Below are 14,953 nucleotides of genomic sequence, written 5' to 3'. Positions count from 1 at the left end.
ACAGCATTTGTTTTTGGCAATTAAAACACGGACGTGAACTAAATAATAAGCAGTATTAAACTTGGTGGTTTGAGACTTAGTTCCTCTCAACTAAAAATCCAATCACTTCACAGAAGGATTTATCTTATTCTCTACAAGAACTAAGTGTACTTTTGTTAAGGCAATTATTTATTGCACCTAAAATTATCTCTTTAGGCTTAATCTATATATATTTTTGTATTGTCTGTTTGTGAGCGACCCTGGGTTTTACGGCCCCATTACATTAACTAACTGTATTGATGTGCATAATTAGAGTTCAGTACATTTTAGCTCGTAATCAACGTCGAATACGTTAATGTCTGACAGCACAGATGTACATTTACACGAGAAAGCGCAATTTATTAGATTGTCACGTGTCATTGAACCCTCACAAAACAAAAAAAAAACACAAAAAAGAAAGAAAACGAACGACAGATCGCCATCTATCGTAAGGAATATATATATGTTTTAATACTGCGTCTTTAAATGGTTCTGGGTTGAGCTAATTCAAAAATTGTCATAATAAATCTCAGTTCATGTGCATAAGCAGGGTCAACAATGAAAGCTTTTAATACAGTGCCACCTCGTGGACATACATGGAAGTGCAGAGTTGCTGGTTATCACTATATCGTTCATTTCATTCACATGTCCCTGCATTGAGACGCCAAAACAGGCATCAGTGCTTGTGCAATTACGCTGTGATTTCCACAAAATACAAATGTGTAAACACATTGGTTCAAGACCACAAGAAGTAAAAGCAAATTGGTTCATTACTTCAGTTGTTTGACATCAGTTCACTGTATTGCAAATGGTGTATTTTGACAAAACATCATTTGTATGAATGAACCTTATTTCTATCAAAGCTAATTGTAGCCCTTTGCGCTAATTAGCCATCTGTAGTTTCTAACATTCAAGCAGCCAGCTGCATGACTAAAAGGCAATTTGCAGTGATTTTACCTTCACATAAACAAAAATTAAACATAAATTAGGTTTGCATGAAATACCTTCTTTTGTAAGTCTGTTTACTGCTCAGCTAAAAATTTAAAAATATCAACAAGAAATACAGCAGTCAGAAAATATATGAAATTTATGTTCCATTATCTGTGACCCTTAGTTTGTAACTTTTAGAGGCCATATTTTCTTTTGAGATTTTACAAAATTTCAAGCGACGTACACTTTTCAAAATAAATCTTATTGGCAGCAAGTTTTTTCAAACAAATAGAATATTTGTATTAGAGCAGTGCTTATAATCTTTGTTAAATATGAACTATTACTGCATACATCAACAATGTTTGCACTGTGTGGCATTTCAGTTCAGCTGCCATATCTTAATTGGCACCATATTGACACTAGGAGTGGTTTCACAGTTGATCAAGGCAAACATAATTACAATAGATTTGAAAATAAGTAGTTCACAAAAAGGTTTGCTCAACACGTGAACAATATTTTTTTTTGTAAATAATAAAACAGATCTGTAAGGCTTCACTTTAACTCTGCTGTCAGAACAAATCATACTTCATCAGTTCCAACCTCATAGCAATTAAATAAAACAAATGTGGCGGGCCAGAGGGATTGGCCAACAAAAAGGCATTCACAACGTGAAGTGATCAGAGGTGATCCTGGCGAAGATCACAGCCTCTCCGAGTCCAACGATGGGCCTCTCTGGCAGCTCCAGGAGCGAGGCCTCACCAACTCAAGAAAAGATGGCTAAGGAGAAATCAATCACCGTTATCATAATGTGCTTAAATAGCCAATTTACAGGACAGATATCAATATACTTAAATTGTCAAGGCTACCTCTTTAAGGGGACAATAACGCTGGGCATACCACTCCTGCGAGTAAAGACAGATAATAACACCCTGACCCAAGAAGAGGGATGTCCACATGATGATGTTCCAAATTGGTCCTTTCCTTTGGTCATGTAGAATGAAGTTGAACATCACTGCAGAGGATCAAAATATGAAGATGGGGACTTAAGCAGGATTGTAACAATCAGTGGATTAAAGTGATTTTCTACACTGCTACTGAACACAGAGTGCTTACTTCCAAAGCACATGAAGAGGCAGAAGAGCACTGGATAAAAGAAGCCAAAACAGACAGCGAGAATGTACTCATGGACCACAGCGGACACTGTGAACACAAGGAGCATGGCCGCTGCTCGGAAACGCTTATTAGACATCTGAAACAACAAAAGCAGAGAGAACACTAGAACATAACACACTATACAATTGTAGTTTCTAATATTTTGTATTTTTTTTAATCATACAAAGGTAAAAAAAAAACACATAATTGCACAATCACTCACCCACAGGAAGTCCCGATACACGTAATAGTACAGCCAGTCGTGGACTACGACATTCCAAGTGCGATAGTAATTGGCAAAAGAGGTTGAATTCCACCAATCCTTTTGTGGTTGAGTAAGAAGAAATTGGGTTGATTACAAAAATATACAAAATAGGAAAATCCATGTTAGAAATAGCTGTACAGAGGATAAGAGTGGAATCACCTTGTAAAACATCCTGTCGGCAAAGCGGAGCATCTCAGCAAAAGCGTTCAGCCAGCAGTGGAGGAAGGCAAAGAAAGCCAGGAAGAGAACCAGGACCCCTGCAAAAGTCCAGTTTTAGGGCAAGTCCAGTTTGAAAATGAGAGGCAGCATTTTTTTTTGAAGACATGGATGGGAAATCTTACCTGGCAAGATGGAGTTAAAGACACATAGGACCATGGCCCTCAGGTCAAAGAGCTGCAGACTGATGCTGTGGAACTGCGGGATGCACAGCCGCACAAACACGTAATAGGCGTAAAACAGACTGCCGAGAACCTGCCAGGTGGGAGGGAAGGAAACTGGAATAAATTTCATGCGCCTACAGTGTTCAATTATAACAAGGAGCGATTTATACCTGAAGCAACTTGGTGGCCACGTAGCCCCATCTGATCACTGGATTTCTGCATTAAGGGAAAGAGGACATGGTTACAGCAATCACATGAGCCACAATGGAGGATCAAAAAATTCTGCAAGACAGTTTTGCTTACCTAGGGTATTTGTCTCTGTAGATGAGAGTGGGTGCAAACAGAAAGTAGAGATACTGAGAGACTTGAGGGACCACTGGGCCGGAACCTGTGGTGACAGATGTGACATTTAGTCAACACAGGAACTACATGCAAAGGGGAAAAGAGAATCAAGGTCATTAAAATTACATACTGGTTTTGTCTTTAGCCCAACTCATAACTCTTGGTGCATTCTCCCTGACAAAGGAATGAGCTTTCATCATCAGACGCACCTGAGATCCAAAAAATTCGAAAATCATTAGCTGTTAAAGCGTCTTCCGCACAGTGATATTAGAGAACTTTATGTAACGTAAAATAATTTAAAAAAAGGCACTCGAAGCAATCTTGCAGCAGTCTTGCCCCATCACCTCTTACCTGCTCCAGAATGACAATGAAGCAGGAAGCAGGTGGCAAACTGTTGGTCACCACCACATACATAGGCAGGAATCCCAGGCCCAGACCCTGGTAGAGCAGGTACAGAGAGGCAAACAGCAGGCTGTACATCCTGGGGTAGCCGTGACTCCCTGACTGGCTATGGGACCACAGGTGGAAAAGGGTGAAGGGAACCAGCAGCGCAGACAGAAACATGCAGATCCACGTGCACACCACCAGAGGGATCTTTCCAAATGCGTAGACCAGCAGGTTGAAATCCAGCACCAATCTAAGCCGAGGGAGGCAAAGTGTGAGTGCAAGAGCAAGTTTGGTCGATAAGCATCATGCATTTGAAATGGCAGTTGTCCACATTACCTGCCTTCATCAATGAAATCCACCACCAGCGTACTGAGGATGAACAAAATGAGCACAGCGATGAACATGTGGTAGATGGTCCGAATGTGGTTAACCTCGAACAGCTCACTGCAGAACAAAAGCACAAGAGGGAGCAGATGATCAGACTCAGATTCTGGTAAAAACGTTGTTCAAAAAAACATTGATGCACCGCAGTATTTAGGTCAAACCTTTTGCTGCAATTACTCACTCTAGTAGGGACCTTCGGCTGACAAAGAGCTTGCCTTGGCCATGAGGGGGCCGGAAATGCCTTAAAATGAAAAGAGTAACATCACGGCAAGAAAAATACAAATGCATTCTATCAATAAAGGCTGAAACCCTTTGTGCATCTGAAACCTGTTTAGTGGCAGCACCTGAGTTTATTTTTCTCCTTGTCAGACATCACAGGTGAGAAGACGGCAGGTAGAGGCGCAGGCTCCAGGCTGGCCGACTCCTCGATGAGACTGTCCATGAAGTCATTGACCTGACTGTCGAGCTGACGCATCAGGTCATTCTTAAAGTACTGAATAAGAGGGGATAAAGAGTTTGTGTTCACAGTCTAGACATTTTTAATTTTTTTTTCAGAAAAAAAAATCCCCTATGCGTTCTTTATATTAAATATCATTGTCAGACACCCAAAATCAAACACAGCTAGGCGATTTCCTGAATGAACTCCTAGTTCACAAACCTCTGCTTTCCTTTTCAGCTGCAGCTTTTTGCTGATCACGTGTTCCACCTCAATCTTTCCTGAAATTGCAAAGACAAACACCCTTTATAGCACATGACCACTAGAGAGCCGTTGACGTGCGATTGGGAAATCCGCCAGGGTCGTTACGAAACCCATCGGTTTGGACACACCGAGACAGCAGAGAACCGTTGGCTACTGTTGGAATACTGTACGTGATACAGTTCACGTGTTGCCAACTTCTGCTTGCAAAGTGTGGTTACATCTATTTTGAAACACGAGACAGTCGGATTTGAAGGATGAAACGCCTTTGATTGTGAGCTGAGAAAATTGTGGCGATGGTTGCAAAAGTTTGGTTCACCGGCTGTCTGACGACAAACAAGTTTGCATAGTTTATAATGAAGATCAGTGTCAGGACTCAGGTAGAGCGGCTCTCCAACCTTATGAGAAATAGATACACAGGCATTAAAACCAATAAAGTACACTATTTTGAACAGAACTTAGTTTCGATTTCAATTTTCCCTGTTTCAAATTTCTCACAAAAACTAGAACATGTAGCGCCGATTTCTATTTTTAACTCTAGATTTACCCAGAGATGACAGATGTCAGACTTCTACTTTACAGTTTTCTTCGTCATGACCACGTCACACCGGTCATCACTGAACTCTGCCAGCAAAACTAGTGACGAGACTGATGAGCCTACGCATGAGCTGACACTCAGTCATCCCCAGCACTCTTTAACCACACTCTCTGTGCAGAGGAACCCATCAAACCCCCATCATGACCTCTGCATTACTGCAATGACTAATGCATGCATGATACTGTGAAAACAAGGGAGGAAGCGGTTGAGTCAACATTGCGCTCTGCTCTTCAAACATCCCTTGTTGCTTAGAGGTCAATGTCCTTTCTTTGAGCCTCCCAAACAGTCAGGGAAGTCGAGTCGAGGTTTTCCTCACCGTTGCTGGTAATGTGGCTGTCACCGTTGCCCTGTGGATGCCCCTCGTGGTTGCTCTCCCCATCCACCGAGCTGTCCAGGTCGGAGAAGGCTGGAATTCTGGGCACCTTACGAGAACGAAGGAGGCACTCGTCCCTTTCCATCCTGAAAACAAACAAACAAACAAACAAACGTGAATTTAAAGAAATGCCAAAAGTTGTCATGTCGCCCTGACGGACGCACGTAAAACACGCAATCGTGTATAGGAATGCTACCAATGCGTGATTGGCGGAGTCGGACAAGAATCAAATCAAGTCTCACATGACACACATGCACACGGCGTGCGGAGACAGACAGACAGATAGACAGGCAGGCAGGCAGGCAGGTTGGTGAGCTGATATTAGGAGTCGGCGAGGGCAGGCGCAGGTCGATGCAAAGGCTAAAACAAAACACGGAATTCACACACAAAAACACTCACCCGCTAGCACCGACTTAACGACTCGCTATCAATCAAATTAGCCCACTTGTTGGCGTTAGCGGGCAAAAACGCTAACCGACGGAAGTTCGCTCACGCTGCGCCTCAACTTCCCGGAGGAGGAACTCACGTCGAGCAAGCAACAGGGGTCCTCTGCTTCTTCCGACTGAGATCGCTCTTTCCCGTGCGCGACTGCTGCCTCTGTCACAACACCGAGGTGCAGCGCACCTTCCCCATTCTTCCCACATAAACACAGGAGGAGGCGATGATCACGGCGGCGGACGCTGATTGGTCCAAAAGTCTCTCCTCCTTTCGACGTCACTCAAGCGTTGGCCGCCGCCGTCGTCGGTCTCATGAACGCCACGGTTCGTTCTCAAAGTGTCCTCAGTTTGTTGAATTATGCAAACTAAGGTAATTTGACGTAGCATCCAATGTAGGCCACCAGACACCGGCTGAAGTGTTTCTGGCAGGAAGTGCTGGTTATTATTTTTGTTGGGATCCGTTGCTAAGACCCCCCCCCTTTCTTTCTTTCTTTCTTTTTTTTTTAAAAAAGTATTTATAATGTGAAATTTTTAATCAAGTCAACGTCTCGAGGCTTGATATACACGCTCTAATTTAAGGTAAACCACTTCTTCCTAATGGGGTTCATCGAGGAAACCTTCCATGAAACCGTCCTGTGTGACTGCGTCAAATGAGAAATTGAATGTTGGTTTGATGGACCCTTAGCGTAACATGTGCCCTCATTTGAGTTCAATTGAGGTATTGCATGTGTTTTCTGGATTCTATCAGTTCGAAAATATATATGATGGAATATCATTAAAAAAAAAAAAAAAACGTTCAGCGCAGTTTATAGCCTAAATCCAACAAAAAGAAAATTACCCTCTTTTATTGAACCGTTGATATATAAAGAGTGTATTTTAGTGCATAGATACATTAATGTATTGTGAAACAGTTAAAAGAAAAGTGTATACAGTATACTTAAAACATTAACTCTGTAAGACGAAGTAAATTCCACCCCTGAGTAATACTGTTAGTATTATCTACATGACTTTTTGCAGTTTATATTTTTCTCATAAACAGGTCCTAATAGAAGTCGAACATATTCTCCCGTATTGTACAATCTAATTGTAAAATTGTTGAAATACTCTGTTTTAAAAAAGAGTTATGTGCACAGGACGTCGGAAACATTGAACTAAAAAGCATAAACATGTGTAGACAGACACAGCTGGCCTGTTTCTGTGGATACCATTGTCATTGACAGATTTATAGCGGCCATAAATACAGTTGTCACCTAAGTTGCATTTTATTATTATTATTATTATTATTATTATTATTATTATTATTATTATTATTTTTTTTTTTTATCATACTACCATATTTAGAAGGTTTAATTAGAGTTACACTTACGCTCACAAATTGTTGTTTTTTTTATTTTACCACTTTTTTAAATTTTTTAATTTTTTTTTTTTTTTTATCATAATTTGATCCAGTCGCATGATTTGAGCAAGGTAATTGAAATGGAATGCATAAACAGAATAACCCATTCACTAAAAATCTTGGAATAATGTAACAGCGGAGTAGTGGTCACGACACAACACTCATGACCAAATTGTTAATAGTGTGATTTAGCACGCATTCAGGAACTTCACTCCCTCTACTGGCAGAGAAACTCATGACAAGAAATAGTGTTGGCACGCTTGTTGTAGCAATGCTATTTAATTAACTCTACAAACATAACGATCTGAAACATTTAGCTGTCTGTATTTTGCACACTGTTAAGATAATAAAAACAAAACCGTATTTGTTTAGTTTCAAGTTTGTTCCAGTTGTTTTAAAATAACTGTACACAATTCCTTGAGGAATGACGAATCAAAGAGTTATAATGCAAGGACATTTTTAAAACATACATTTTGTGCCACAGATTATGTCACATAATAATTATTGGAAATAATATATATTCTATTTACATTTTGAATATTCCTTATCTTCAATAAATATGGCTTGACTACTGTACTACAAATCAAAAGAAACCAAACCTTTCTACAACATAACAGAGACACTGACACATAAAACACACGCACACGCAAGCACACGCAAGCACACACACACACACACACACACTGAGTGTGTCACAAGAAGCAAATGGGTCCTATATCGACGGTAAACTCTGACTCGAGGGCAGATAGTGATCTTGTGTCCACTCCAAAGTCTCTGACAGGAAGCAGTTCTTTATCCTGTTGATGTTGCTCGACATTCCCTTGAGCTTTCACAACCACCACTATCTGGAAAATATTCAGACAGAACATGTATGCCTTGGCAATGTGCGCGCAATGAGTTCAATGTTTATCTCTAAGTCTGTGATTAGGCACAGTACTTTCAAGCCAAAATAGTTGCAGAGTTCAGAGAGCCTTACCTCACCATCCCCACTGACAACTGTGGTGAGACGGGAGCCTATTTCGTTCCCTGAGTCGCCCAGGAGGTGAATCGACCCTTTGATTGAATTCACTGTGCCAAGGAGACGTGCTTGGCTTGAGGTACATCTGATAGTCATGTGCTGGAAAGACGTGAGGCTGTGAAACTGCATGAACCTCAGTTGGACAACATCCACGCCAGAATACTCCAGCTGTCAGACAGAGAGTGTTTCATTATTAATACGAAGGAAATTGCTCATGCCCTTTGGTACCAGCCTACCTTCTTTCCAGCACGCTGCTGACTAAACCAATGGACAGAAAGGTTGGACTTGTCTTTTGGCCTCCAACTTATTTGAATCTGAGGAAAAGCAAAATGACCAGTGGTTTTAAACTGTTTGTTTAGTTAATTTGACTGAGTGGTCAAAGTCAGAATAAAAGCTATTTGATGATTTCTTTAATGTTGTTATGCTACCTAATGCTCTCTTAATGTCCTGAATGATAAAAGTAAATGTACCTGAGAGTAAACAGGGTCTATGCAGGTTGATCCTCCTGCTGTGAAGTTACAATAGACCTTTACAGCATCACAGGGGCAGCCTTGGTTGGGATCAATGTAAAAGTAACCTGGAAAGTTGGAACAAGCATTATTATTCTTATTCTTATTCTTATTATTCTTATTATTCTTATTATTATTATATTAAAGATGCATGTTTATGTTGCTTAATGGCACTGAGCCACTGAGCCACACTCACCATCCTTCAGATGTGAGTGCATGAGTCCCAGCTCGTAGCAGGTGGTGGCAGGGTCGTCTTTGGTCCCTTGGGGCCAATTTAAGAGTCCATCAGCCTCGTCTCCAGACCACCTCTTGGACACGTGTCGGCGCCCCTACCAAGGAATTCATCTTTCATTATCACGTGAGCACAGATAAAGGACTAATAAAAAGAAAACACAATGAAAAAAGTGAAAGCTTTCACCAACATCATCTTGTCTTTCAGTACGAGGTCTCTTTGTACGTGTTGGTTCACTTCTCGGACCTGGTTTTGGTCCAGATTGCTGTCTTTGTGTGGTGCTGCGATGGCCGACAGCACCTGGTTTTCCCTGTGACATGAAGCATCTAAGTTCAACAACAAACCTCTTGGCGTATTTACTTAAATGTACAGTCAACAGTATAGCATTTTCATTTTGAATGTGTTTATCAGCCTTAAAAATTGATTTTTTTCTTACAGGAGGTCCTCGTCTACCCTTCACTCCTTTGTCTCCTCTGTCACCTTGAAGACCTTTCATTCCCTGTCAGAGAAAACAAATGTAGATCAGAGTCAACTGAAGAGATTAAATAGTATTGATATAAGAAATATATAAGAAATTATGTTAACACAGACATTTATATTAAGCCAAAAGCACCTATGTGTCATAAATGTTAAAAATTGCGAAAATATACCTTCTTTCCAGGTTTTCCCTGTGACAAAACAACAACAGAAATGACTCAATTTGTGAGAAAAAAAATCTGTTTGTTCGCTATAATGTTTAGTACATATTTTTGACATTTAAAATATACTTTATGTCATTATTAAATAAATTTAAGGATCAAAAGTTTTCATACAGTAGGTCCATGTAAGCCTTTTTGTCCCAGGGAACCACGAGAACCAGGTTCACCCTGCAAAAACCAGTCCGTTATTAATACCTGCCTGGTAAAAACAAAACTAGAGTTGAAAAGGGAAATGAAACCCACATGCTTTCCGTGATGACCCTTTAGACCTTTCAGTCCCTCTAAACCAGGATTTCCCTGCGGTGGAAAAATTTGTTGAGCTTGCAAATTATTAAAACTTGATGCAAAATATTAACAAAACATCATGTTACCTTTAGTCCAGGTGGGCCGACTGGTCCCAGTACACCTGGGTCACCTGGGAGACCCTGCAGGGAAGTAAAGGTGTTAATGGCGCAGGGTTCAGAACTTTTACTGAGATCTAGAAACTGTCACAAATTCAAGGTATGAGGGAGGGAGGTTGTGAACTGCTGTAAGTTTAACTTTTACCTTCAGACCAGCTCTTCCAGCCTGACTCTGCTCTCCTCTCAGTCCTGGAACACCCTGTGTTGGGAACGGTGGCAACATTTACTGGAAGAGTTATGGCGAGTTGGACTGATGTGGTTTATGAGGCAGCTGAATGGACTTGTTTACCCTTGGACCCACTGGTCCGGGAGGTCCTTGTTTTCCTGTCAGTCCCGTCTCACCCTGAGTGAAGACAGGACATTGACAAGAGAAATAACATATTTGTTCACTCAATGCATAATAACAATTCTATTTATATAATGACAGTGAATATACTTTTATTTTAATTGTGAGTTATATTTCTGGTTTAATTGAAGTACCTTCAGGCCTGGTGTCCCTGCATTTCCCCTGATTCCAGCAGGTCCAGCTTTTCCCTGATACAACACAAATTGAATTTTCCTACCGATCACGAAGCAATTTCAGGGTAGAAATAATTGTACGTTTGACTGGTTTTATCTTGTGTGGTTGCAATTGCGTGTCTGTGAGCTCACCAGTCTGCCAGGCCGGCCTGGTTTTCCAGGAGCTCCGCGGTGGCCAGTGTCACCCTTCAGGAGGAGCAGTGAAGGCTTTTAATTCAGCTTAATTGTTTAGAAACTGATTAAAACATAGGTTGTTGAATTTATCTTACAGGATCGCCTTCATTTCCCTCAACCCCCAGCAAGCCGTCTGAGCCGCTCAGGCCCTGAGACAAAGTTAACAAGACAAAACAGTTGTTATTTCAACTGTTGAATTAATGTAGTGATTTACAGGTTTTTTGTATTGAAGAGACATGTCTTAAAGTGTGATACTTGCAGGTTTACCACGTTGTCCAACAGGCCCTGGTTTGCCTGTTGGGCCTTTGGCTCCCTGCAAAACAAATGAACAACCTAATGAGCATTTGACATCAGACACTTATTGTGACACTTTGGTGACATTTGGTGCTGCAAGCGCTCTAGTTTTAGCTCGACGTGTCAGGTTTTCTATTTCACAGAGCCTTTCACTTTGCTTAACAAATTAGATGGTATATCCAAAGCAATATTTGAATTCCGTATTGTTATAAACCTTACAGGGTGTCCAGGAGATCCTTTATTTCCCTTTCTTCCAGACTGGTTGCCTTCTCCCTTAATAAAAAATGTTATCTTCATTATGATGACTCTACAATAAACTCTTTCACATTTTTATCATTTGATGCGCTTATCCAACCTTGGAGCCCTCAATTCCTTTAAGTCCAGGAAGACCAGGAGGGCCAGCAGGTCCAGCTTGACCTTTATTCCCTGGGGGGCCGATGAATCCAATCTCTCCCACAGTCCCCTGTAAAACAAATGTTTTAATTTAAGCTGAATATGATCTCAACAAACCTTAAAGCTGGCACCTTCAGAACAGTGTGAAATAGTGAATTATAGCCTTTTCCATGAACACATTGTGAGTATCTTACCCTGGTGCCTCTATCCCTGGGCTCTCCCTTCTCACCCTTTCTGCCCGTCACACCCTGGATAGGGACAAAGGGATGAACTCAGATGACTGCGTTGCTGTGGTTTTATTTAACACGCAGTACTTAGTATGGTCGATCAAGTAAATGATGTCCACAGGGTGCAGCGTAATATGAATTCTGACCATGTTTCCTCTGATTCCGGGAAGACCGGTCGCTCCCTTCTGACTCTCACTCCCCTGAGTTACACCAACAAACAGAAGCATCATTCATTGTATCAAAACGAGGCCATAAAGTTTCATGATATCAGAATCAATAAAAAGTAAACAAAACCTTTGCTCCAGGTGTCCCTGTTTTGCCCTTCACACCTCTCTTGCCTGGCAAGCCCTACAAAAATAGAGACAACTTATTTTCTTTTCTAAATGAATGCTTATAACTGTACAAGATTTTGTAATGCATACTGGTGTTGCTGGTCCTATTTGTCCAGGAGGACCGATACTGCCAGGAGCGCCCTGAAATGTAAAAAAAAGTTATTGTGAAAAGCAAATGATATCAAATTGGCATCAATGGTGACTATGAGACACCATGAACATTACTATATAAAAAAAAGACTGTTTAACTTACTGTCTGTCCAAGGAGTCCCTTCTGACCTTTGGCCCCTTCAATTCCTTTGTTGCCACCGAGTCCAAACAGTCTAGATGGACCTGGTGGACCACGAGCACCTGGTTCACCCTGTGAAAAGTATTGCCAGCAGGGTTTATATACATTCACCTTGCGGATTTGGATTTACACATATAGTTTATAGCCTGAAATTGCTTCTTCCGCTGACAGACCTTCTGTCCTGCAACCCCTGGTATTCCTCTGCCGCCCACTGCGCCTCTGTGTCCCTGCACCATATGGTTAATTGCGATTTTAAGACTAGGTGCTTTGCGAAAACATTATCAGCACCAACACAGGTGACAAGGGGTCATTTGGAAACTAAACTATGAAAAAAAGTAATCACCTGCTTCCCTGGTGGCCCTTTTCCTCCACGTTGACCTCGGTTGCCCTGGTTGCCTTCACTTCCCTTGGGCCCTTTCTGTCCAGGTGGTCCACTGTTCCCCTTTTCACCCTGTAAGGACAGTGACACATCTATATAATGCACTACTGCACATGAGAATGGGCTATGTGTACATCTACTGCCTTTTAAGAACAAGTACTCACAGATGAGCCTCTTTGGCTTGCTGGGCCTTCAAGTCCCCTCAGTCCAGCTGGACCCTGAATGCAGAACAACTAGATTAATTATCATTAATTACTTGAGTAAAGAAAAAAGATCTGTTCTCAAGTTGTGTTAACTCTTCACCAGAGAAGATATTCATTCCTCTTTATAATGCAGCTCAAATCTTAAATTGCATCTCTAGCACAATCAAACTTGCATTATGCCAAAGTCAGTTTAGCAGGCAATCTGATAATCACAGTCAGTCAATCAATCTACCTCCTCACCATCGAGACCAGTGAGTCCCTCCTGCCCTTGAGCTCCTCTGGACCCCTGAAAATTTACATCAAAAGAAAAAATCAGAATAAAAATAACTGACAACTGAGTGACTGATGACCTCAATTAGTATGTTGCGTCTTGGATACTGGACATTTTGGGTTCCACCTTATCTCCTTTGACACCAACATTTCCGGCTGGTCCCTGTTGTCCAACTGTTCCCTGTGGGACAAGACAATGACCAAAATACATTTGATCTAGTAGCTTAAACATCTTTGTGAGCTTCCTAAGTGTCACATTTCAGTCAATTTGGTCAAATGCACAAAGGTTTTGATTTTTATTTTGTCCCAATGTAGCATAAGGCATTTCAATAAGAGTATTTTCTAACAGGTTTTTGTTCTAATCCTGTTAAATAAAAGTCAGTTGAAGTGAATCTGTTGAGAAGCATAACCACAACACATAATTTGCTATCAGCACATGCTTGTTTCTGAGCAAAGACAAGTATTATGTTAAAGATAATAGTCACCCTCACAACGTATGAGTCTTATGATGATGAATGAAAGTAAAGAGCAATCTGCATTCCAAAAAATGAGAAAGTCACAGATTGTTTAAGAATTCGAGTCAAAGTTGAGCCAAAGTTTGCTATAAAAGCCTGTTGTGTATTCATTTGTGTAGAAAAGGTCTCGGTCAGTGCTGAAGCAGCTTAAGCAGATCAAGAACAAAAAAGATAGAAAAGGTAACAAGAAAAATAAAATCCAATATATTTTAGGGTCAAATTATTGCTTTTGTTGTTTGTTGTCATCTTTTATTTTGACTGACATGGTATTGTGGGAGTTTATGGAATGTTTTTATAAAATAAAGGCGTCAGTGTATTTACTACTTTCATGCCACTAATTCTGCCAAGCCAGTTTTTCGAGATGTGAACACTGTATTTTCCAAAAAAGACTTTAAATGAACGTACTGGGTAACCTGGAGCACCGAGGGGGCCAGCTGGACCATTTGGTCCCAGGTCACCGGGGACCCCACGGGGTCCAAGTTCACCCCAGGATCCAATGTTACCTTGAATACCCTAGATGAAAAAAAAGACTTTTCATATCTATATTTTGTCTTTCAGTTGCAACTTCATGAGCTTTACTGCTTCTTCAAACCTAGTCTTCTTTTGGAGAAGAAAGGGGAACAAGGACAAGTCTGTGGCCAAAATGACATGAACAATGAGTTTGGTGTGAATGTGGGATGGACAGATATTACAATTAGCATAAAGAAGACCCTGTATACAGATGTGATTTGATGAGATGTTAAAGCTGCGGATGCATGTATGGTAAGGATGGGTGGTTTAAGTCATCTTACAGGAGGTCCTCTGTATCCCTTTGGTCCAGTCATTCCCATCTCACCCTGGAAGACAGCAAACCTTTGGTTCACTTTAACTACTTTGGTATGGAGTTTCATCGTCAATGTATTTTATCACCGTCACCGTTATCAATGTATGTAACATGAGTCACTCACAGGGCTGCCTTGTTTTCCTGGTGGACCCTCCTCGCCTCTCTTTCCCTTTATGAGAACCAAACATAGCGTGGCACGATGCATGGTGTTTGAGTCAACAAACCCGCTCATTTGTCCAACAGACAAATGTATTGACACAAATCCAATCCAATTACCTTCAGGCCATCGCTTCCTGGAAGTCCCACGGGGCCATCTAT

General features: G+C 41.1%; 2 protein-coding genes and 2 long non-coding RNA genes across 5 annotated transcripts; all 4 read right to left on the bottom strand.

Moving 5' to 3' along the window:
• Positions 1–565: 565 nt before the first annotated feature.
• soat1 (sterol O-acyltransferase 1) lies at positions 566–6,209 on the bottom strand. Of its 2 annotated transcripts, none has more exons than XM_076022886.1 (16): positions 6,053–6,209; positions 5,470–5,612; positions 4,517–4,575; positions 4,203–4,351; positions 4,040–4,099; positions 3,811–3,918; positions 3,439–3,724; positions 3,218–3,296; positions 3,049–3,133; positions 2,916–2,961; positions 2,707–2,836; positions 2,525–2,622; positions 2,324–2,422; positions 2,062–2,197; positions 1,815–1,960; positions 566–1,725 (listed from the first exon to the last, which is right to left on the bottom strand). In XM_076022886.1, exons 2-16 carry the CDS (start codon positions 5,609–5,611, stop codon positions 1,648–1,650), a joined length of 1,701 nt encoding a protein of 566 aa, XP_075879001.1. In that variant the 5' UTR covers position 5,612; positions 6,053–6,209; the 3' UTR covers positions 566–1,647. The 2 variants fall into 2 exon arrangements, with proteins under 2 accessions (XP_075879001.1, XP_075879003.1); XM_076022888.1 differs by having other exon boundaries at positions 6,002–6,164.
• A 1,397-nt stretch (positions 6,210–7,606) lies between these two features.
• LOC142885850 (collagen alpha-1(II) chain) lies at positions 7,607–11,053 on the bottom strand. Its single transcript, XM_076022585.1, has 16 exons — positions 11,006–11,053; positions 10,869–10,922; positions 10,698–10,751; positions 10,507–10,560; positions 10,363–10,416; positions 10,188–10,241; positions 10,060–10,113; positions 9,931–9,984; positions 9,769–9,786; positions 9,555–9,617; positions 9,309–9,428; positions 9,083–9,215; positions 8,848–8,954; positions 8,614–8,691; positions 8,336–8,545; positions 7,607–8,204 (listed from the first exon to the last, which is right to left on the bottom strand). Exons 10-16 carry the CDS (start codon positions 9,612–9,614, stop codon positions 8,052–8,054), a joined length of 861 nt encoding a protein of 286 aa, XP_075878700.1. The 5' UTR covers positions 9,615–9,617; positions 9,769–9,786; positions 9,931–9,984; positions 10,060–10,113; positions 10,188–10,241; positions 10,363–10,416; positions 10,507–10,560; positions 10,698–10,751; positions 10,869–10,922; positions 11,006–11,053; the 3' UTR covers positions 7,607–8,051.
• A 1,355-nt stretch (positions 11,054–12,408) lies between these two features.
• On the bottom strand, positions 12,409–13,058 carry LOC142885849 (uncharacterized). The gene is made up of 4 exons (XR_012926341.1): positions 12,989–13,058; positions 12,789–12,896; positions 12,619–12,672; positions 12,409–12,517 (listed from the first exon to the last, which is right to left on the bottom strand). It is a non-coding gene; the product is annotated as an uncharacterized LOC142885849 (long non-coding RNA).
• Positions 13,059–13,423: 365 nt separating this feature from the next.
• Positions 13,424–14,953, bottom strand: LOC142885848 (uncharacterized). Its single transcript, XR_012926340.1, has 4 exons — positions 14,760–14,953; positions 14,604–14,648; positions 14,218–14,325; positions 13,424–13,478 (listed from the first exon to the last, which is right to left on the bottom strand). It is a non-coding gene; the product is annotated as an uncharacterized LOC142885848 (long non-coding RNA).

This window comes from Nelusetta ayraudi, unplaced genomic scaffold, assembly GCF_046127955.1.
Source record: "Nelusetta ayraudi isolate G7.1 ecotype Tasmania unplaced genomic scaffold, CSIRO-AGI_Nayr_v1 ptg000013l, whole genome shotgun sequence".
NCBI lineage: Eukaryota > Metazoa > Chordata > Actinopteri > Tetraodontiformes > Monacanthidae > Nelusetta > Nelusetta ayraudi.
This window is presented reverse-complemented; position numbering and strand designations above follow the sequence as displayed.